General features: G+C 47.4%; 1 protein-coding gene across 1 annotated transcript; it reads left to right on the forward strand.

Annotated features, from left to right (window-relative positions):
* The first annotated feature begins 302 nt into the window (after window positions 1-302).
* Window positions 303-21,974, forward strand: atp2c1 (ATPase secretory pathway Ca2+ transporting 1). The gene is made up of 27 exons (XM_084557196.1): window positions 303-415; window positions 6,510-6,614; window positions 7,407-7,523; window positions 10,494-10,583; window positions 10,977-11,012; window positions 11,142-11,203; window positions 11,599-11,707; window positions 12,125-12,280; window positions 12,504-12,572; window positions 12,967-13,042; window positions 13,123-13,189; window positions 13,868-13,992; window positions 14,102-14,199; window positions 14,381-14,476; window positions 14,725-14,814; window positions 15,892-15,996; window positions 16,665-16,821; window positions 17,134-17,304; window positions 17,487-17,584; window positions 17,684-17,734; window positions 18,191-18,357; window positions 18,550-18,618; window positions 18,714-18,830; window positions 19,237-19,384; window positions 20,237-20,332; window positions 20,418-20,559; window positions 21,013-21,974. The coding sequence occupies exons 1-27, from the start codon at window positions 392-394 to the stop codon at window positions 21,132-21,134; spliced, it is 2,763 nt and encodes a 920-aa protein (XP_084413322.1). The 5' UTR covers window positions 303-391; the 3' UTR covers window positions 21,135-21,974.
* Window positions 21,975-22,157: the final 183 nt, after the last annotated feature.

A 22,157-nucleotide genomic window follows, 5' to 3' on the forward strand; every position in this document is an offset into this window, starting at 1 on the left:
TATGACTTGACTTATTTCATGCTTTCTTACTTGTACATTTAATCTCCTGTGTGCCACTGTTTTTAAACTGTATTCTCTCCACAGTGGAATAAATACAGACTCATTATCTTATTTTAACTGGTTTTATTTATTTATATTTTTTTTTCTACGACTCACACTAATGTTGCAGGGCACTATAGTTATTGTAGCTGTCACAGCACAACATTTATTTCACTTTGTTTCACCACTACCTAATAAAAATAAACCGAGAAGGTCTATTTCCGGCGTGCAGGCTCGTCGCTTTATTTTGAAGGCGTGCCCGGAAGTGTTGCCGTGGCTGCCTCCCGTGGAGCTGACATGGTGGACTCTGGTCTGTCGGAGGAAGACGCTCCGCTGTGGGATTTCACGGAAGATGCTGAAGAAACGGGAGCCGCTGGTAAGTTTCACACTTTTCTCTTCGCCTCCGGAAGTGGCGACTGATTTCTGGACATAACGAACGTCGCTGCCCCCGAAACAAACACGGTTTAAACACCGGGACCTGTGGAGGGAGGCGGCCGGTGGCGGCAGTTGTCCGCTCGGACGCTTGTTTGGTTGAGTTTGTCTCCCGGAGCGGAGCTGTGGTCGGCGGCTAGCCTGCCGCTGGCACCGGGGCACGCTGCCGGGGCACGCTGCCGGTACTCGGCTCCGCACACCGGCGGCTATCGGTGCTTGTTAACGCGGCCACAGACGAGTGTTAGACGGCGACATGCAGATGAAGGGATGAAACGAATCAGTGATTCATCGATGGTGTTAGCTAGCCGCTAGCTACAAGCTAACAGGCTAACATCATTAACGTGATGCCGACATCACAGAGGTCATAAATTACCACAGAGTCGCTAAGTTTGAGCTTTTACTGTTTAAAAGAATCATACAGGAAAAATAAGAAAAGATAAAATCACTTTATTTGACCTCATTCTCATTTAAAACATGATTTAATCTCAGCAGAACCTGAAGAAACTTTATTTTAAACTTCAGCTGAGACCAGTCTGACTCATGTCCACACACAAGTCTTTACTCTGCTGGTTATATAGAGTTATATATATTTATATATAGTTATATATATATATATATATATATATATATATATATATATATATATATATATTAATACAGAGTTATCAGAGGGACACTGAATGTGTGAGAGCATCCAGCGGTGGACTCTACTTCCTGGTTCAGGTCAGGATCCAGCGGTGGACTCTACTTCCTGGTTCAGGTCAGGATCCAGCGGTGGACTCTACTTCCTGGTTCAGGTCAGCATCCAGCGGTGGACTCTACTTCCTGGTTCAGGTCAGGATCCAGCGGTGGACTCTACTTCCTGGTTCAGGTCAGGATCCAGCGGTGGACTCTACTTCCTGGTTCAGGTCAGGTGAAGACTCTGAGGAGCCTGATGAAGAACAAACATGTTCCCGTCCTGACTCATCTAAAGTAAATAAATGATTCTAAAGCTCGTCTCATTCTGCGGCCGCTCACAGAACCAGGTCTGGATTTAACTACGACATCAGTTTACAGAATAAAACGTAAAGATAAAGATTCATAACCAGAGGAAGCTCTACGACCACTTCCTGCTACAACCAGGAAGTTCTTCAACACAGAAGACCTGTTGAGTCACCTGATGATAGTTCATCGTCTTCTTCTTCTTCTTCTTCTTCATTGTGGCAGCTTTGACTCTAGCAAACCACCATTAAAACAGCAGAAGAAGAAGTGTTGGCTCTGCTGGGCCGTGGTTCTGGTTCATGTCATTAATCGGTCTCTGTTGTTATCAGGTCCTGGTCTGGTCCTGACTCATGTGGGTCAGCGTATTGATCAGGAGATGATCTGGCCGCCTCCAGACGTGGCTCCGTCTCCACTGATCCAGGGTTTTTAGTTTCAGACCAAGAACAGATTTGTTTAAATGATTCTGTCTCCTGAGGTAGTTTCTGGTTCTTGGTCTTATTGTCCTGAGTTGGACGATGTCTCGGTCCCGCGGAGGTTGTTCAGGGACGGGACGATTGTCTCGTGCTGTGTTTGCAGAGCTGACGATAAGTCGAGGAAAGTGTTCATGTCTCCATGATCATGAGTCAGATCATCTGGATCATCAGACAAAGATGGAGAGCTTTGATTTAACGTCTTATTTTCTAAACACTTATTATATGTTGTTCTTATTCTCACTGAGACGTTTGTTGCTTCCAACACTGATTCCTGGTGTCAGCTGAGTTTCCTAAGCTGTGATTGGCTGATGATAGTGAGCATGCTCCCGACAGCGCTAGCAGCTGAGTGGTGTTGCTAAGCTAATAAACTAACAGGTGTTTTGTTCCCGGCGACACAAAGGCATCAATAAGCAGCTTATCCTGCAGAGTAAGACGGCGTCCAGGATATGAATCATCAGCTTTAATCCAGCGCCAGCGTGGCGTGTTTGCTCTGGACGTTTACCTGCTGCTGCTACTGGAGCTGAAAGGATCTGCTTTATGTCAATATATTAATAATAATTATCGCAACTGTCTGAGACAAAGACAAATACTGCGTCTAGATGAACCTGAAGCCGTTCGACCAGTCAAACCGACTCTGAGTGAATTATTCAACCAGTGAGAAGTTATTTATTATCTGGAAACGATGAACACGTGACATGGATTCATTAAATCCTCACAATCATTTTCCTCCAAATATCTCAGAAAGTCTCTTAAACAACAGCGTGACATCATCCAGAGTCTTTAGCTCTAGATGACGTCTGATTGGACGGATGGGTCCAGTCCTGACTCTGGTGTCGGCTGTTTCTTCTCGGAGCTGATATCTCGTCTCAACTGCTGAGAATCGAACCGTTCGCTGTCCGACATTTAAGGAGGGAATTGAATCCGGCCGCTAGCTTAGCATGTCGCTAACAGCTTCGTTGGCAGGAAGCCAGTCATTAAGCAGTGATGGCGTCTCTAAGAGCATCAACAAACCTCTGCTAGGAACAAAACAGTGTTTATTAATTCCATCAACAGATTCTTCTTCTTCTTCTTCGTTGGTGTTTTAGAAGCTACACGTTGTCAGCTGGACTGAACGGCCTCAGGCTTCGGTCCCGTGTCTGATAAGAAGCGTTGAGCGTATGAGTCGTGTTTCGCCTCATGCTTCTCGCTGCTATGTCGTCTGACGGCTCCGGAGACGTCTCAGGTTTTAAGACTCACTGTTCACGTTCTCCTGGTTCCTCCAGTCTTTAGACTCATCCTGTTCCTCACAGGCGAGTCAGCGTTTAGTCGTGATGTGGTTTAAACCGAGAGAACAGACTCAGCAAAGAGGACGCGACACTAGAGACGTAACTATCAGTCTAAGAGGCAGCTGTTTGGGTATGTACTTTACTCACTTAACTAAAAGTCCAACATTCTTCTCCAGCTGATCTTTGAGACGTAAACAAACTCAACTAAGACTCAGACTTCAGATCTCACAAGTTATTTCCTCAGTATCTCCCGGTGTCTTTGTGTCCTTCATCATCAGATGTTTGCTCCTCATCAGAGACCTGGTTCCTCTGAGGATGAAGCTTCCAGGGTTCAGGTCTAATCTGAGTCTTTGTCTCTAGAATCAATCAGATCTTAACATGTGAGAGTCTTTCCATCTTGTTCCAACATCTGGATCATGTCTCCAAGTCAACCAGCAGCTGTTGATGGTTCTGATCCAGCGGTAGGTAGAGATCCATTAGAGACAGCAGCTGCTACAATATTCTACTGACCACATGATGGCGCTGCTGATTTACAGACACACACACTGAGATCAGATCTCAAGTGCTGGCTGGGGACGCATGTGGAGACACATTTAGATTAAGACCAGGTGGATGGACAGGTGAGACCAGGTGAGACCAGGTGAGACACATTTAGATTAAGACCAGGTGGAGACGCATGTTAAAGGGGAATCACGTTGTTTACAACCTGGACCTTATTTCTGATCAAATACGATCGTTTACTCACACGTATAACTTTGGTGTCATTTGTAGTCGTTCGTCAGATAATTATATCAGTGTATATCCATATAGTGGGAGTGGGTGGGGCACCGAGACGCAGCCTCTAAATCACATTATCTGCTGTGAAACTTGTTCTTTTCACTAATATTTAGTTCTGATGCTCTAGTGCTGTTACCTGTTGAGTCCAGAGTTACCTGTTATCATCATCTGGGGTCTGTAGACTGACCTACTGACCTCTGACCTGGATGATGTCATCTCTGAGCGCCGTCATAAAACGTTCAAATATATAATATTTATTATTTAGTGGTTAACCAAAGCATTAATCGTTATTAATGCATTAAGCATTAAAACCAGAAGAAGATGCTGATTTAATTCAGACCTGTTCCTCGTCCTCCCGTCCTGCAGGGGGCGCCGTAGGACACTGAGCTAATCTCCAGTCGCTGCTAATCAGAAACAATCCTCTCAGCTTCTGGTCTCAGTCGAGCTGCTTCTTTGAGCCTCGTCCACAAAGACACCGTCTGAGGACGAGGACGTTCTCTCAGAGGAACAGGAAGTAATGCTGCCTTTTATTCTGCTTGGTTTCCATCAGTTTAGAGACGGTTATACACAAAGTGGACGTTCACCTGTGTCTAAGCTAATGCTGGCTAATCCCTAGCAGATGCTAACGTGGCCAGAGAAAGCTCAATGGAGGAAGAAGAGCGTTTGCTCCTGAAAGGTCTGGATTTATTTGGGTTGCTGTAGAGCTGCAACAAACCTGAGGAGTCAATCAGTCTTTGACTAAATGAATAAATAACAAACGGTCAAAGTTGAGAAACTTTATTCAGACATAATCGTGACAAACATTGAGACGTATCTATGAACGAAGAACCTGTTCCAGACATGTTTTTATAGATCTGTATGCACCGAAACAAACTGCTAGAGAGCAGCTCTGCAATGCTAGCCATTAGCATCACCCTAGCCTAGCTAACAGCAGCTCTTCATAGCTTCCTAGCTAACGGCAGCTCTTCATAGCTTCCTAGCTAACAGCAGCTCTTCCTAGCTTCCTAGCTAACGGCAGCTCTTCCTAGCTTCCTAGCTAACAGCAGCTCTTCATAGCTTCATAGCTAACGGCAGCTCTTCATAGCTTCCTAGCTAACAGCAGCTCTTCATAGCTTCATAGCTTCATAGCTAACGGCAGCTCTTCATAGCTTCCTAGCTAACAGCAGCTCTTCATAGCTTCATAGCTAACGGCAGCTCTTCATAGCTAACGGCAGCTCTTCATAGCTTCCTAGCTAACGGCAGCTCTTCATAGCTTCCTAGCTAACAGCAGCTCTTCATAGCTTCATAGCTAACGGCAGCTCTTCATAGCTAACGGCAGCTCTTCCTAGCTTCCTAGCTAACGGCAGCTCTTCATAGCTTCCTAGCTAACAGCAGCTCTTCCTAGCTTCCTAGCTAACGGCAGCTCTTCCTAGCTTCCTAGCTAACGGCAGCTCTTCATAGCTTCCTAGCTAACAGCAGCTCTTCATAGCTTCCTAGCTAACAGCAGCTCTTCATGGCAGAATATGAGGTTAACTTCATTTCTTCTCTACTCGCTGACATAAAGGATAAAAGATCCTGGCTGTGTCGCCTCATCCTACATTTTTGTTTCTCCTTCTTCTTTGAGGTTTCATCTTCGTCGTCCTTCTGTGCCGTTAGATCTCTGAAGTCAGTTTGCTGCGTCTTCGCCTTTAAGGTTCATGTTATTTTATGTGATTCTTGAGACGCTGTGCTCTGGTCTCATGTGAACTCTGGAGGTTTGAGGTTTCATCCTGATCCGGTGTTTACTCATCACATGAAGCTGCTGGATGACGGGTTTCTCACCCTCACACTGAGACAACATTGGAAGTAGATGAGAAATTCATTCCAGTTTATTCTCACGCTGCTCAGCAGGAACCCTGAACATGAAGCTCTGCTGGATTCAGACCGTCATCCCGGAGCTGCCGCTGCTGCTGCCGCCGCTGCCGCTGCCGCTGCCGCTGCTAAGAAACACACTGAAAATACAAACTAACTGCGACTCTTACCAGATGACACTGTTCAACTGGAGTTAACATTCATTCAGTGGAAAGTTTTTTTTGAATGCAGCAGTGCCATGCTAGCCATTAGCATCACCACTAGCATTACTGGTAGCATCACCATTATCATCTCCATTAGCGTTACAGTTGGGAAAGACGTAATTTTAACTAGAACCCAGAACCTTAATGCTGTGATGCTAACCACTGCTAAAGGTTGCTAACACCCTCTCAGAGTGGAACATTCATATAAATCTGGTTCTGAGTCTGTATGTGCAGAAACAACCTGTGCTCACATGCCTCCATTAGCATCATCGTTAGTATCTCCATTAGCCAACCCATTAGCGTCTGCTTAGCGACAGCGGGAGCAGTGTCAGGTGTCGTTCTTCTTCTGCTGTTGTGTTTCTGTAACGTGTAACGTGTACGTAGCTCCACCTCTTATTTACCTGTGTCTTGTCTGATTGACACTTGTTTGACTGTGATGGTTGAGCTGAACGTCCAGACGATCTTGTCCCGTCTCAGCTCAACCTTCATGTGGTTTATTTTCTTCACAGCTTTCCCAAAGACAACATTCCAGTGAAGATGAGACCATGGTCCCGGTACTAGTCTCCAGAAAAGCCAGTGAACTCCCCGTCAATGAAATAGTGTGTATCCTGCAGGTAAGGTTACCCCGACGTCACCAATCTGACTTTATGTGTTCACGTCTTAAAGAGCGGTGAGTTTGACTTTATGAATGATTAGAAACCTGTGAAGGAAACATGATCAGGTTAAAGGTTAAAGGTTAAAGCAGCTGATGAAAACTCAGTCGAGTATCTGATCATCATCAGAGGTTAAAAGATTAAAAGACAGAATCTGATTTTCATGAAGTAAAAGTCAAACTGAGTTTTAAGTTTTCAGGTGATTTGAGTTCAAGACCTCAGGTGAGCTGTCCAATCACAGCTCACACTTCACCTCCCAGTAACACGGCTTCTGATTGGACGAGGATATAGATGGCCGCCAGCGACGGTAGACGTGTTTGAAGCGTAGACTGTATATAAATATGGACGACTCGTCTCCTCTTCCTCTCATTGGCCAAACTGACTTGTGATATTGATGCCCCGCCCACACTTCCTCCAGACTCAATACAAGGAAATGTTGGATTATACGCTGGATTTATTCATTTATCTTTTTACAACTCTCACGGTCCCACTGGGCCGCTTTATGGAGCGGTTGGCATGGCAACTGGTAGTCACCATTATGTCACATCCTGTTTCTATAGCGTCAAATAAATAACTAAAACTAAAAACTTGAACATTCATCAACATTAACGACCTAAAATGACAGAAACATGCTGGTGTTAGGGTTGACGTGTATTGTTTTAGTTTGTCCCAAGCTCCGCCCACTAACATAACTGTTGTGTTTGTTAGAGTGTAGTGAGACGATTAACATTAAATGTTAAATGTTTCCTGCAGGCCGACCTGCAGCTGGGTTTGAGTCAGGAGGAGGTGAGCCGGAGGAGGACCTACCATGGCTGGAATGAGTTCGACATCAGTGAAGAGGAGCCGCTGTGGAGGAAGTACATCTCACAGGTGATCACCTTTACCTGGTTCAAGCTTATGAAGCTACCGTCCTTCTTTAGTCTGAATATTAACGCTGAAACGTTTAAATCTTCACTGATTTATTGATTCAGTGAGGAAGAGGAAGGGTCGCCATGGCAACCTGAAGGATAAATATGTTCAGTTTAGTTTTATTGGCAGGTTCCTGATTCCTCCTGTAGTGACTGAAGACAACAACATTTAGAATTAGGTCACTGAAAACAGGAGGAAGAGGAGGAGGAGGAGGAGGAGGAGGAGGAGGAGGAGGAGGAGGAGGGACACACGAGATTATGACTTTTTAAAAAAGATTCAAAAATCAGGAAACTGACTGAAGATGAAGAAGAAGGAGGAGAGAGAACGTTGGAGCAGGACACATGGAGAGAGGAAGAAAGGGGGAGAGAGAGGGAGGAAGAAGAGGGAGAGGAGAGGAGAGAGAGGCAAAAAGTGAAGAGACAAGAGGAGTTGATGAGAGGTAAGACAGGATTAGAAGAGGAGACAAAGGGGAGAGGAAGAGGAGTCCTGTGTGAGCAGCTACAGAACCAAGAGGTTAAATATAGAAAACAGAAGGAGGACACAGAGGAGGAGGAGGAAGGAGGACGAGGAAGGAGGACACAGAGGAGGAGGAAGGAGGAGGAAGGAGGACACAAAGGAGGAGGAAGGAGGACACAGAGGAGGAGGAGGAGGAAGGAGGACACAAAGGAGGAGGAAGGAGGACACAGAGGAGGAGGAGGAAGGAGGAGGAAGGAGGACACAGAGGAGGAGGAAGGAGGACACAAAGGAGGAGGAAGGAGGACACAGAGGAGGAGGAGGAAGGAGGAGGAAGGAGGACACAGAGGAGGAGGAAGGAGGACCTGATGAAGTTAAAGGAGGTGATTCTAGGAGGAGGAGGAGGAGCTCTGAGGAGAAACGAGTCTGAAACAACAACAGAAGAAACAGTTGTCATGGATACATAGTCAGCAGATAACAGGACGGAGGACAAACATGGACACGTCCTCAAAGAGAGGACCTGAGACTGGTTCAGATCTGGACTCTGAGTCCAGACACAGGAGACGTGAGGAGACAGGTTTGTCCTCCAGAGTCAGGGTTCTGGTTCTACTGAGGAGTTTACTGGACCCAGCAGTGAAGAGTTAAAATTCTCTGTGTGTCGTCGCCGTGGAAACCAGGTCATTTAGATGCGAGAGCTGAAAATAGAGAGAGAGAGCTGGAAGTGTTGGCCTGTTTGAGTCAGAGAGCTGAGACTCTACGGACGAAGGACGCTAATGTTGTTATTATTTACTACGTCCTGAAAGACAACAACGAGAGACATGAGACTAAATGAGCCAATATTACACATCAGAGAGGAGCCAATCAGAGTCCATGTGTTCATTAGTGTCTCCATCAGTGTGATGAGGCTCAGGTTTGGTTCAGGTCCTGGTTTAGTTTAAATCACTCAGGGATGTTTGTGGACGTGTATGACGGCAACGGACAAATGCCAGGGTGCTGGAAGAGAGGGTCCGGTCGATGGTTGAACCTCAGATTGAGGAGGAACAATGTGGTTCTTGTCCTGGACGTGGAACCATGGACCAGCTCTTTACCCTCACTAGGGTGCTGGAGGGGACATGGGAGTTTGCCCAACCAGTCCACATGTGTTTTGTGGATCTGGAGAAGACTTATGACCGTGTCCCCAGAGGCATCCTGTGGGGGGTGGAGACCCCTTACTGAGGGCCATTCAGTCCCTGAACCAAAGGAGTGTGAGTCTGGTCCGTGTAGCCGGTCAGACCTGTTCCCAGTGAGGGTTGGACTCCGCCAGCGCTGCCCTTTGTCACCGGTTCTGTTCATAACCTTTATGGACAGAATTTCTAGGCGCAGCCGGGTGGGGGAGGGTGTCGGGTTCGGTGATCGGAGGATCTCGTTCCTGCTTTTTGCGGATGACGTGGTCCTCTTAGCTTCATCGAACAACGACCTCCAGCTCTTGCTGGGGCGGTTCACAGCCGAGTGTGAAGCGGCTGGGATGAAGATCAGCACCTCCAAGTCTGAGGCCATGGTCCTCAGTCGGAAAAGTGTGGACTGCCCACTCCGGGTCGGGGAGGAGGTCCTGCCTCAAGTGGAGGAGTTCAAGTATCTTAGGTTCATGAGTGAGAGAAGGAGGGAGCGGGAGATGGACAGGTGGATCAGAGCGGCATCTGCAGTGATGCTGATGCTTAACCGGTCGGTCGTGGTGAAGAGAGAGCTAAGCCGAAAGGCGGAGCTCTCAATTTACCGGTCGATCTACGTCCCAACCCTCACCTGTGGTCATGAACTTTGGGTAATGACCGAAAGAACAAGATCACGAATACAAGATGCTGAAATGAGTTTCCTTCTCAGGGTGGCCGGGCTCAGCCTTAGAGATAGGGTAAGGAGCTCAGAGTAGAACCACTGCTCCTCCACGTCGAGAGGAGCCAGTTGAGGTGGCTAGGGCATCTGCTAAGGACGCCTCCTGGACGCCTCCCGGACGCCTCCTGGACGCCTCCCGGGGGAGGTGTTTCATGTCCCACTGGAAGGAGACCTCGGGGCCGACCCAGGACACGATGGAGGGATTATATCTCTCGTCTGGCCTGGGAGCATCTGGGGGTTCCTCTGGAGGAGCTGGCTGGGGGGAGGGCTGTCTGGGCTTCCCTGCCCCCGTGACCTGGACCTGGATAAGCAGGAGAAGACGAAGACGAAGACGAAGACATGGTCACAGCAGATACTGGAAACAAGGCTCTGATATGTAATATTGGCTCACTTTAGTCTAATGTTTCTGTTCCATGTGTCTGTTCTCTGTTTACGTTCTGAATCATTTAATGAAGAGACATTGTCCTCTTAAACCTAGTGTCATGTCCTCCATGTCCTCCATGTCCTCCATGTCCTCCATGTCCTCCATCATATTCCCTGTTGTCAGGATGTAGGTCACTGACATTGATTGTTCCTCTAGCTGCTGCTAACCCAGTTCATGTCTCTGTGCAGTTCAAAGATCCTCTCATCCTGCTGCTGCTGGCGTCGGCGGTCATCAGCATCCTCATGCACCAGTTTGACGACGCCATCAGCATCACAGTGGTACGTCCCGGTTCACACTACGACCTTGGAAAGTTAATAATAGAAGTAGATTACAGCAGCGTCTGCAGCGTCTGCAGCGTCTGCAGCCTGAGATTAAAGGAAAGTTGTTTTTCTTTTTGTGGCAGCTCTGAATAATTACCTGGTCATGAGCTGGACAGGAAACGATGTGAAAGACAAGGAGCTGGTTTATCTGTTGTTAGTTATTTAAAGAGAAGCTGGTCTCACCTGGTCTCACCTGTCCATCCACCTGGTCTTAATCTAAATGTGTCTCCACATGCGTCCCCAGCCAGCACTTGAGATCTGATCTCAGTTGTGTTCAGTAGAATATTGTAGCAGCTGCACCAGAATAAATCCCTGTTGTATTTCAGTGTCTCTCTGTTTTCTGTTTTCCAGGCCATCATCATAGTCGTGACAGTTGCCTTTGTTCAGGTACGTCCCGTCTTCACCTCTTTATCCTGAGCTCATCAACACACCTGTCAGTCAGCAGCACTGGTGTGTGTTGTTGTGGTGTGTGTTTCTGATGTGTGTGTGTGTGTGTGTGTGTGTGTGTGTGTGCAGGAGTACCGCTCAGAGAAGTCTCTAGAGGAGCTTGGGAAGCTGGTTCCTCCAGAATGTCACTGGTAGGAGTTTCATCTGTTTCTTCTTCTTCTGTGGTTTCAGCCTTGTTAACAGGACTCTGACTAGAACTTCAAAACTTAATTAAAAAGAAAAATAATAAAATAAATTGAAAGGGAAGAAAAATATTTAATTTCCTAACTGACATTATTAGAAGTTATGATTAAATTACAAATGTAAATCCCCCAGTGGAAAAAAAATAGTAAAATGTCTTTAAAAACATGGAGGAAATATTTTAATGAAGTTGTAATACTGATAGCCGAGGCCTGAACTCACCCCAACAACAAATACTGTAACCTGAGAACGCTTGGCATCGCTCTGCCAACATTAAGAGGAAGTAGACTCTGGAACCGTTTCAGATCAAACATGAAGACAAATAAAGTCTTTGCTCTGCTCTCAGCATCCGGGACGGGAACCTGCAGCACCTGCTGGCCAGAGAGCTGGTTCCTGGAGACACCGTCTGTCTGACAGTGGGGGAGAGGGTCCCGGCAGACCTCCGTCTCTTCGAGGTACAAACACTGAATCAAGTCTGTGTCTGGATGAGGCTCATCCCTAAATCTGTTGACTTTAGTTTCTAGTTCCTTGAAAGAGACTGAAGATTCAGATATAATCAGATATAAAGAGCTGCTTTAAGGTTTTTACGTCCTTTAGACTTTTATACATTTCTTCATGAAAATGACTGAAAACATCAACAGAAGTCCTGAAAGTAGAAATATTATACTTGTGTATTTGTTTGTTCAGTAAAATGAGCCAATATTACATATCAGTGAGGTGTCACGTCTCTACAGTCGTTTACTTCCCAACACTGATCACAGTAGAACTCTGTTGACAAAGTTTTTCTCCCTGAGCGTCAAATCTACTGGAAATAGAACAGTAGAAGAAGAAAATAGCGCTGATTGACAGCTCAGTGTCCTCCACCGTCTCAGGCGACCGACCTGTGCGTGGACGAGTCCAGTCTGACGGGGGAGACCACCCCCTGCTCCAAGTCCACCTCCCACCAACCACCAAGCACCAACGGAGACATTGCCTCCCGCAGCAACATCGCCTTCATGGGGACGCTAGTGCGTTGTGGCAAAGCTAAGGTACAGCAGCGTTTCATTATGTTTGTTGACGACGTGAAGTCAGAATAATAATAACAGAAATAAACAATATACTGTCAACAAGTCAGATAAGTATTTTATTGTTATGTAAAGATAATGAAACAATGTTGAAGAAGAAAAGCAGCACAGACGAAAGAAAGCCAGTCTAACATGTGACCTGGACAGTTAGCTCGTCATGCTAACCAGCTTTTGAACTGTTCCTCAGGGCATCGTCATAGGAACCGGAGAGAACTCTGAGTTTGGAGAAGTTTTCAAGATGATGCAGGCTGAAGAGGTAAGAAACACGTCAAACACATCCCACCTTCTGAGCAGTCAATCAACCACTGAATTATTCAAACCTGGGCCCGTTCCACTTGATGAACCCAACCAGCTAGCCTCAGCTAACAGAGAAGAACAGACTTTAAATGTCAGAGTTTCTTCTTCTGTCTCAATATTTCATCAGATCCATTAATGATCTAGTTTTATTATCTTCTGTCCTTTAGAGTCTATCACATGATTCTACATCAGCTATGAACCACATGGTGACTGGACTGATAGAATCTGAGCCCTGTGCCTAAATTCATGGCTCTTTGTCTCCCTCTAGTGGGCGAGTGGTGGTACTACAGATAACTCCTGATTTATTCTGACCAATCAAACCTTGACCTCTGTTTCCTGTTTGTTTTATCCAGGCTCCTAAAACTCCTTTACAGAAGAGCATGGACCTTCTGGGGAAGCAGCTCTCGCTTTATTCCTTCTGCATCATAGGTCAGTTTGTCAACTCTTCAGGTTTCAGCGTCTCAACGTCGTCTTTGTTTCTCAGTCTCGTCTCTAACGTCTCCTTCCAGGGGTCATCATGCTGGTGGGCTGGCTGCAGGGGAAGAGGATCCTGGACATGTTCACCATCGGTGTCAGGTAGATGAAGCCGTCTGTGCACAGGTCGCTTCAGTCAGGAGATCACAGCTGACAGATTATTAGGAACAGTTCAACAGTTTATTTACCTCTCATTATGAGTGGAGTAACCACCGGTGTGAGACGGGAAGCATTTAAAGACAACTCACCAAACCTTCAACCTTTAGACATTTTATTTAGCCTCATCACATTCTACCGTTGTGCACATTATACAGTCCATAAAAATAACAACACTGCCTCCGTATAGCTGTAGTGCACACAGCTAACACATTTAAATAACTTTATGAATACCTCTGTGGTGTGTAGCTTAGCTTAAAGCTCTAAATATCTGAGTTACATCCTCATTAGCATCTAATGGATGTTTCTCTCTACTACCACCTCCTCAAACATCGTCTGCCTGCCTGGGTTTTCCAGCTGTTATCTCCCCGTACAGGGATACCTCTGGTTCTAGGCCAGCTTAGCATCTGTAGCTTAGCTCTTTGCTGCTAACTAACTTTGCCAAATTAGGATTTTACCTCTTCAAATAGAATCTGGCTACACAGTTCTACTGATTCCCACTACAGGAGTCAGACAACCACCAGTGTGAGATGGGAATCATTTATACCAACACACCAAACCAGATGATGGAATATTATTCTGATAAGACGAGGTGAAGGCTCACTGTTGATTCGTCTCCTTCAGTTTGGCGGTAGCTGCCATCCCAGAGGGTTTACCCATCGTGGTGACGGTGACGCTGGCGCTCGGCGTGATGCGAATGGTGAAGAAAAGAGCCATCGTCAAGAAGCTTCCCATCGTAGAAACTCTGGGTACAGACAAAGATGTGGACTCACCTTGGACTCTTAATATAATCCAGTCTGGATATTTAGGACATTTTGTCTGTTGACGTCGTAACTTTCCTCTCGTTGTCTCCGTCAGGCTGCTGCAACGTTATCTGTTCAGACAAGACGGGAACTCTGACCAAGAACGAGATGACGGTCACTCAGCTGTTCACGTCAGACGGGCTCCACGCTGAGGTTGGTTGGTTGGTTCGTCTTTGAGAGGACATTTATTGACGTGACGTTTTCTTTAGCCTCTTACCATGAAGCTCTGAAGAGCCTTGTTCTCCGTGTGTTGGTGTTGTTCTGTTATTGCGTTGCGTCAAACTGAGCGGCCCACGTTGGAGTCGGAGATCAATCCCTCGTTGTTGTCTTGCAGGTGACGGGCGTCGGCTACAACGGAGCCGGAGAAGTTTTACTGGACGGAGAGAGCGTCCACGGCTTCTCCTGTCCTTCAGTCAGCAAAATCGTGGAGGTGAGGAAATGTTAAGTCTGCTGGTTCCACTACAGGAGGAAACGTACACACATTTTATTCAGCCTGGACGTCATCATCATTATACAATCCAGAAGAAGATTCAGATTTCCTCCATGTTTTTCACGCTCCAGATATGTGATGCTTGGTATCAATGAGAGTCGCTTCTCTGGTTTCTGATGACGCCCAGAGCTTCACCCGCTGATGTAGCCCAGACTTTAACTGACGAGTGTGTGTTTGTGTTCTGTCAGGTTGGGTGTGTGTGCAACGACTCTGTCATCAGGAATCACAACCTGCTGGGACGACCCACAGAGGGCGCGCTGATCGCCCTCGCCATGAAGGTAAGAACGTTACTCTGATCCAGACCCGGGTGGGTCGGATCCAGACCTATGTGGGCCTGATCCAGACCTGGGTGGGTCGGATCCAGACCCGGGTGGGTCGGATCCAGACCTGGGTCTGATCCAGACCTGGGTGGGTCGGATCCAGACCTATGTGGGCCTGATCCAGACCTGGGTGGGTCGGATCCAGACCTGGGTCTGATCCAGACCCGGGTGGGTCGGATCCAGACCTATGTGGGCCTGATCCAGACCTGGGTGGGTCGGATCCGGACCTGGGTCTGATCCAGACCTGGGTGGGTCGGATCCAGACCTGGGTGGGTCGGATCCGGACCTGGGTCTGATCCGGACCTGGGTGGGTCGGATCCAGATGTGGGTCTGATCCGGACCTGGGTGGGCCGGATCCGGACCTGGGTGGGTCGGATCCGGACCTGGGTCGGATCCAGACCTGGGTGGGCCTGATCCAGACCTGGGTGGGCCTGATCCGGACCTGGGTGGGCCTGATCCGGACCTGGGTGGGCCTGATCCGGACCTGGGTGGGTCTGATCCAGATGTGGGTCTGATCCGGACCTGGGTGGGTCGGATCCGGACCTGGGTCGGATCCAGACCTGGGTGGGTCGGATCCGGACCTGGGTCTGATCCACACCTGGGTGGGCCTGATCCAGACCTGGGTGGGCCTGATCCGGACCTGGGTGGGCCTGATCCAGACCTGGGTGGGTCGGATCCGGACCTGGGTGGGCCGGATCCGACCCACCCAGGTCCGGATCCGGCCCACCCAGGTCCGGATCAGACCCACATCTGGATCAGACCTGGGTGGGTCTGATCCAGATGTGGGTCTGATCCGGACCTGGGTGGGCCGGATCCGGACCTGGGTGGGTCGGATCCGGACCTGGGTCGGATCCAGACCTGGGTGGGTCGGATCCGGACCTGGGTCGGATCCAGACCTGGGTGGGTCGGATCCGGACCTGGGTCTGATCCACACCTGGGTGGGCCTGATCCACACCTGGGTGGGCCTGATCCACACCTGGGTGGGCCTGATCCAGACCTGGGTGGGTCTGATCCAGATGTGTTGGTGTTTTCCAGATGGGTCTGGAGAGCCTGCAGCAGGAGTACGTCCGTCTGGAGGAGCATCCCTTCACCTCGGAGCAGAAGTGGATGGCTGTTCGCTGTGTTCATCGCACACAACAGGTCTGTACGCTCAGTAAAACACGTAGGAGTGGATCTATACATCAGAGCATTTAAATTACACAAGGCTTTACTGTATGTCTTTACTATATTTCAGCAGAAAACACAAAACTCTGTTAAAAATAAGTGTCTAAATCAGGTTTAAATATGGATTCAGTTCCTAAATCAGCCTCTAAAACCACCTGAATATTAACTGGACCTGAGGAGGAGCAGGAGACTGTTTGAGTCTGACTTTGTCTCTTCACAGATACAGAGAGAGTTTAATGAAGGCAGCTCAGGTCAAACAGGAGCTCTAAGATTTTTACCTGTCAGACAAAATGAAATCTACACCACACGGCTGGAAATGTGAACCTGACTTCAACCGATCACTTATAATCTGAAAGGATGTTTCAGCTGCTTCATTTTCTGCTAAAATGCAGATTTAAAGAGTTTTCTAACGTATTTTATTGTGAACCTTTGATCACATCGTTTTGGTTTATTTGATCGGTGGGTTACTGAAGGATGTAATTATCCAACAGAGGTTACATACATAAAACATAAAACGGTTTTCTAAGCTGAAATGTTTGGTTTTGATTCTGTCTGAGTAAAAGCAGAAAGAACCAGTTCAGATGGCACAACATTTACAGTCACATAGAACATAATTAATGGAGTCTGTTCCTCGTCTTGTTCAGGACAAAGCTGGAGTTTACTTCATGAAGGGAGCGTATGAGCAGGTGATTCGCTTCTGCAGCTCCTACAACAGCAGAGGGAGCAGCCTTCCCCTCAACCACCAGCAGAGGGAGCTCTTCCAGCAGCAGATCAGCTACATGGGCTCAGCTGGACTCAGAGGTACTATAACACAGAAATACCACAAAGGTTCTAGTAACAATAGAACCAGGCCCACTCTCCATGTGGACATGTGGAGAACCAAAGAACCCAAAGTGTTCCACGTTGGGTTCTTACCTCTTGAAAGTGAATCTGGCTACAAAATCCTCCTGATTCCACTACAGGAGGCAACGTACACACAATTCAACCTTTGGACATTTTATTTCTCCTGGACATCATCACATTCTACCATTGTGATCATTATACAATCCATAGAAATACCCAGAGGTAGGTAAACACTGCCATAAAGGGACTGTCATGTCTTCTTTCCTTCAGTGCTGGCGTTCGCGTCGGGTTCTCAGACGGGGAGTCTGACCTTCCTGGGTCTAGTGGGCATCATCGACCCTCCCAGGGCGGGGGTCAAAGAGGCCGTCGGCACGCTCATCAGCTCTGGGGTCGCCGTCAAGATGATCACTGGAGACTCCCAGGAGACGGCCGTGTCCATAGGTCAGGTTCTTACTAACTCAGCCTCCTGTACGTTAATGAGTCTGTTCAGTTCATCGAATGACGCTCTGGATTTCCTCAAAGACCACAGCATCCGTGACAGTAGTCATACACGTCATCTGAATTAGTTTAAATGGAGGATCCAGGTGATCTGGAGTTGTTAATGTGTAGTTTTGTCTTTGCAGCCAGTCGTCTGGGTATTTACTCTAAAGGATGTCAGTGCTTGTCTGGAGAGGAGGTGGATCAGCTCGACCTGCAGCAGCTTTCACACATGGTCCCCAGAGTGAGACATGAATAAATACATCATCTCAGTCATTGCTTCTGATGACATCTGTCCCAGAGGATGAAGGTTTAACTCTGAACTCATTCTCTCTCTCCCCAGATTTCAGTGTTTTATCGAGCCAGTCCCAGACATAAGCTGAAGATCGTCAAGGTGAGCTAATGTAGACGTTGAACCTGGATTATAATCTGAAAGAGATCTAGAAGTACTGGTTTTATTATCTTCTGTCCTTTAGAGTCTATCCACATGATCCTACATCAACTATGAACCACATGGTGACTGGACTGATAGAATCTGAGCAATGTTCTTCAGTTTCATACATGTTCCTTTGTCTCCATCTAGTGGTCTAATGGTGGTACTACAGATAATAAACACAATACAGCCATCTAGTAGTTAAAGTTAGCTTAGCATTGATATGTAGCATGCCTTGGTGACTGGTTTCCCTGGGGAGTTCCATGTGTGAACAACATGGAGGAAATCTCCATCTTCTTCTGGATTGTATAATGATCACAATGGTAGAATGTGATGATGTCCAGGAGAAATAAAATGTCCAACAGTTAACGTTTAGCAGTGAATGCATTAATGGTTAAAGTTCCTCTTCCTCTGCAGTCCCTACAGAACATCGGCGCTGTGGTCGCCATGACAGGCGACGGGGTGAACGACGCCGTGGCGCTGAGGGCCGCTGACATCGGCGTGGCGATGGGCCAGACGGGCACCGATGTCTGCAAGGAGGCGGCCGACATGATCCTGGTGGACGACGACTTCCAGACCATCATGTGAGTCCAACGCTGGGAATCTGACGATCGATTTTAAATCACTGAATACAGTTTACACAGCTGCTGCTTCCTTTAGCTTAGCATGTTAGCATGTTAGCATTTTTTCAGCTTTTCGCTTCGTTCCTGTCCTAAAATATTCGGTTTGCGGTCGTGGACGAGCAGTGAATCATTTCAGGTCTGCTCTGCTTCCAGGTCAGCCATCGAGGAAGGAAAAGGAATTTACAACAACATCAAAAACTTTGTGCGCTTCCAGCTGAGCACGTGAGTAACGAGTCAGCGACACGACAACGGCATCGTCAACGTTTACGGTTTGTTTTTAACGTGACGGCGCTCTGTCTCCCCCTGCTGGTCACCAGGAGCATCGCGGCACTGACGCTCATCTCCTTGGCAACGCTGATGAACTTCCCCAACCCGCTGAACGCCATGCAGATCCTGTGGATCAACATCATCATGGACGGCCCTCCGGCTCAGAGGTACAGCGGCATCATGGGGAATGTAGTTTACGCTTTACACATTCCAGTTAAAAGAAAACTTTCATGTGTTAATGTTGACGGCCGTCTCTGGTTTAGTCTCCGTCGTCTTTTTACTGAATCGATCTCAGTCAGAGGTCATCAAACATCAACTAGTAAAGTTCTTAGATGAGACTCCTTTAACTTATAGTTAACTTAGAGATATCAGAGTGATGCTCCTTCAAATGTCAGATTCCCTTATCCAATCACATGACAGGGTCTGATATTTAGATAACGTCTGATCGCCTCTAATAACGTTCCAGTCTCGTCTCGTTAACATTTCCTGATAAGTTTAATCAACATCTCGTCTTAGTCACGGGAAAAACGGTCGATGACGATTATTTTTGGTCGATGCTTGTGTCGCTGTCAGTTTGGGGGTGGAGCCTGTGGACAGCGACGTGATCCGGAAGCCTCCTCGCAACGTCAGAGACAGCATCCTGACCCGGAGTCTGATCGTCAAAGTCCTGGTGTCGGCTGTCATCATCGTCTGTGGGACGCTGTTCGTCTTCTGGAGAGAGGTTTTTTAATTTGGTTTCTTTGTGGCGTCGCTGTGAAAGTGAAGACGTTTAATCTCATTAAAGTTAACGGGGGAATGCTTTCTGCTGTTGAACACTCTCTGTGTTGTGGCAGCAGATGAACAGATGATCACACTTTAAACTCAGATACTCCTTAACAAGTCACATCTAAAGGACAGGGGACACTCTTTAGAGGACATCCACATTTTATCCAGAGAAGACAGATGGTTTGAACTGGACTGAGATCTTCTCTGCCATCAATCTACACCACAGTCTGAACAGTTCTCACCTTAACTTCAGGGTTTATTCGTCACTTCAATAATTACGAGTCCTGTAAACATGAGGGACAGTCAAAATGGAACAATAACATTACCCACAATCCTCTCTGCTCCACTCTGCCACACTGGCTGTCATCAGAAACTAGAGAAGCTTCTCTTTCTATTGATACCGAGCATCACGTAGCTGGAGCTAACCAGCTAGCCTCAGCTAACCAGCTAGCCTCAGCTAACAGAGAAAACACACAAATCACAAAACTATCCACATGATTCTACATCAACTATGAACCACATGGTGACTTGACTGATAGAATCTGAGTCCTGTGCCTCAACTACATACATGTTCATTTCTCTCCACCTAGTGGTCTAATGGTGGTACTACAGATAATAAAGTTAGCTTAGCATTGATATGTAGCATGCCTTGGTGACTGGTTTCCCTGGGGAGTCCATGTGTGAACAACATGGAGGAAATCTCCATCTTCTTCTGGATTGTAGAATGATCACGATGGTAGAATGTGATGAAACGTCTTCAGTTGTCTTTGTTGTGAAGGACTGTCCTCTGGGTCTTTGTGGTTTCCAGTTGCAGGACAACGTCATCACCCCTCGAGACACGACCATGACCTTCACCTGCTTCGTGTTCTTTGACATGTTCAACGCTCTGAGCTCCCGTTCTCAGGTAAGAACCCTCCACGGCTTCAAGCCTTTCACTTCTTTGGTCTTAAATCTGCGTTTTGAATCTAAAGTGACGCTGTCGTCCTCAGACTCGTATGGTCCATGAGATGGGTCTGTGCAGCAACAGGACGTTCTGTTACGCCGTCCTGGCGTCCATCATGGGTCAGCTGCTCGTCATCTACTTCCCTCCTCTGCAGAACATCTTCCAGACGGAGAGCCTCAGCATCTTTGGTAAGAGCTCGGTTTAGCTGGTTTAAACCATAGACTGTAGAACCAAGATGGCCGCCGTGTCTCCTCTTCCTCCTCTTCCTCCCGCTGGTCAAACTGAGTCTAGAACTGGATCCAGGTTCCTGATGATCCGTTACCTCTGCTCCATCATGGATTCACTCTTTGTAAATGCTAACGTAGCTAGCTAGCTAAACTTTACAGCACAACTACTCATTTAGTAGCTTTCACGCAGACAGGCGCTTAGTTACACGTTGTCATGGCAACTGTCAATCGCCACAACGTCACTTCCTGTTTGTTAAAATCACTTGAACCACTAACATGGAGGGGGTGGGGCTTATGAGCTGTACTGCAGCCAGCCACCAGGGGGAGCTCCACTGCAGAGGAGCCGTCATGGCGTCGTCCGCTGTTTTCTCGTGTTTGTGGTTCTGAACTAACAGAAGGAACTTCCTCCTCCAGACCTGCTGTTCCTGGTGACCCTCACGTCCTCGGTGTGCGTCGTGTCCGAGGCCATCAAGAAGGTGGAGAGGTGGCGTGGAGCTGAGAGGAGCCCCGACGCCGAGCGCTTCCACGAGGTATGACCCTCACCTCCTCGTCCACGCCAAAGGACTCTGAGCTGAGGAGGAGGAGGAGGAGGATGATGAAGGTGTGTAGGATCTCACTCCTGATGGCACTGACTCTTTAAGACTGTACAGATTCTCCTGTGAGATCCTCAGACGCCTGAACCTCTGGTCTGAGACCGGAGGAGGCTCCCGGCCTCCTGGGACTGGTTTAGAGACAAGATGGCCGCCGGGAGATCTGACACATCTTCCTCTTTTTAATCTGTTGTTGAGAAGGTGCTGACCACTACATGGACGTGGCGGATGTGTAACGGTACAAACACAAATCAGCCCAGAACCAGACCTTTAGAGACCAAATTTAATTATTTTAATTTATTTCACTCAAACTAAACCAGGAGCTCTGAGGTTCTGCTCATAAAGGAACGTCCCTGAACTCTGTCCACGTTTAATTTAATCTAAACTTAGATTCTGAGGAGTCATTTTACTTTTTTATTTTATTTCCTCTTTAATTCACCATGACAACATAAATCCTGTGAGACTCCTCCCAGCGTCTGCTCTGCTTCATTTAAATGGTCACTAAAATGTCCAGTTTTTTAAATGGACTCTGGTGCAGATCGTCTGTGACTTTAAATAACCTGACAAACCCGGGGGCCGAGACCCTCCGAGGGGCCGCCGGGATCAACCTGAGGGTCACAGTAAACCCGTCTACCGTCAGACAGGATGAGTGAGGTGACTTCCTGACGCCTTGGTGTGAATCGTACCGTTACACCTCCGGCCTCTTTGTTTCTGTGCTGCGTTCTTTATGTTTCATGTTCTTCCTGCTTACACTGGTTTATTTAAATTAAAGGACCTCCGCTTTCAGCTCTGCGTCTGTCGCTTCCTCACAAACAACACTTAACAAGAAACTAGAAACGAGTGAAACGTCTTCACTGACGTTACATCTCCAGATGATGATGATGATGATGATGATGATTTCATCTTCATCAAGGTGTCAGATGTGAACATTTTAATTTTGCAGTCAACGAAGCGGCGGCCGTGTTTAAC

This window comes from Chelon labrosus (genome assembly GCF_963514085.1).
Source record: "Chelon labrosus genome assembly, chromosome: 12".
NCBI classification, from domain to species: domain Eukaryota; kingdom Metazoa; phylum Chordata; class Actinopteri; order Mugiliformes; family Mugilidae; genus Chelon; species Chelon labrosus.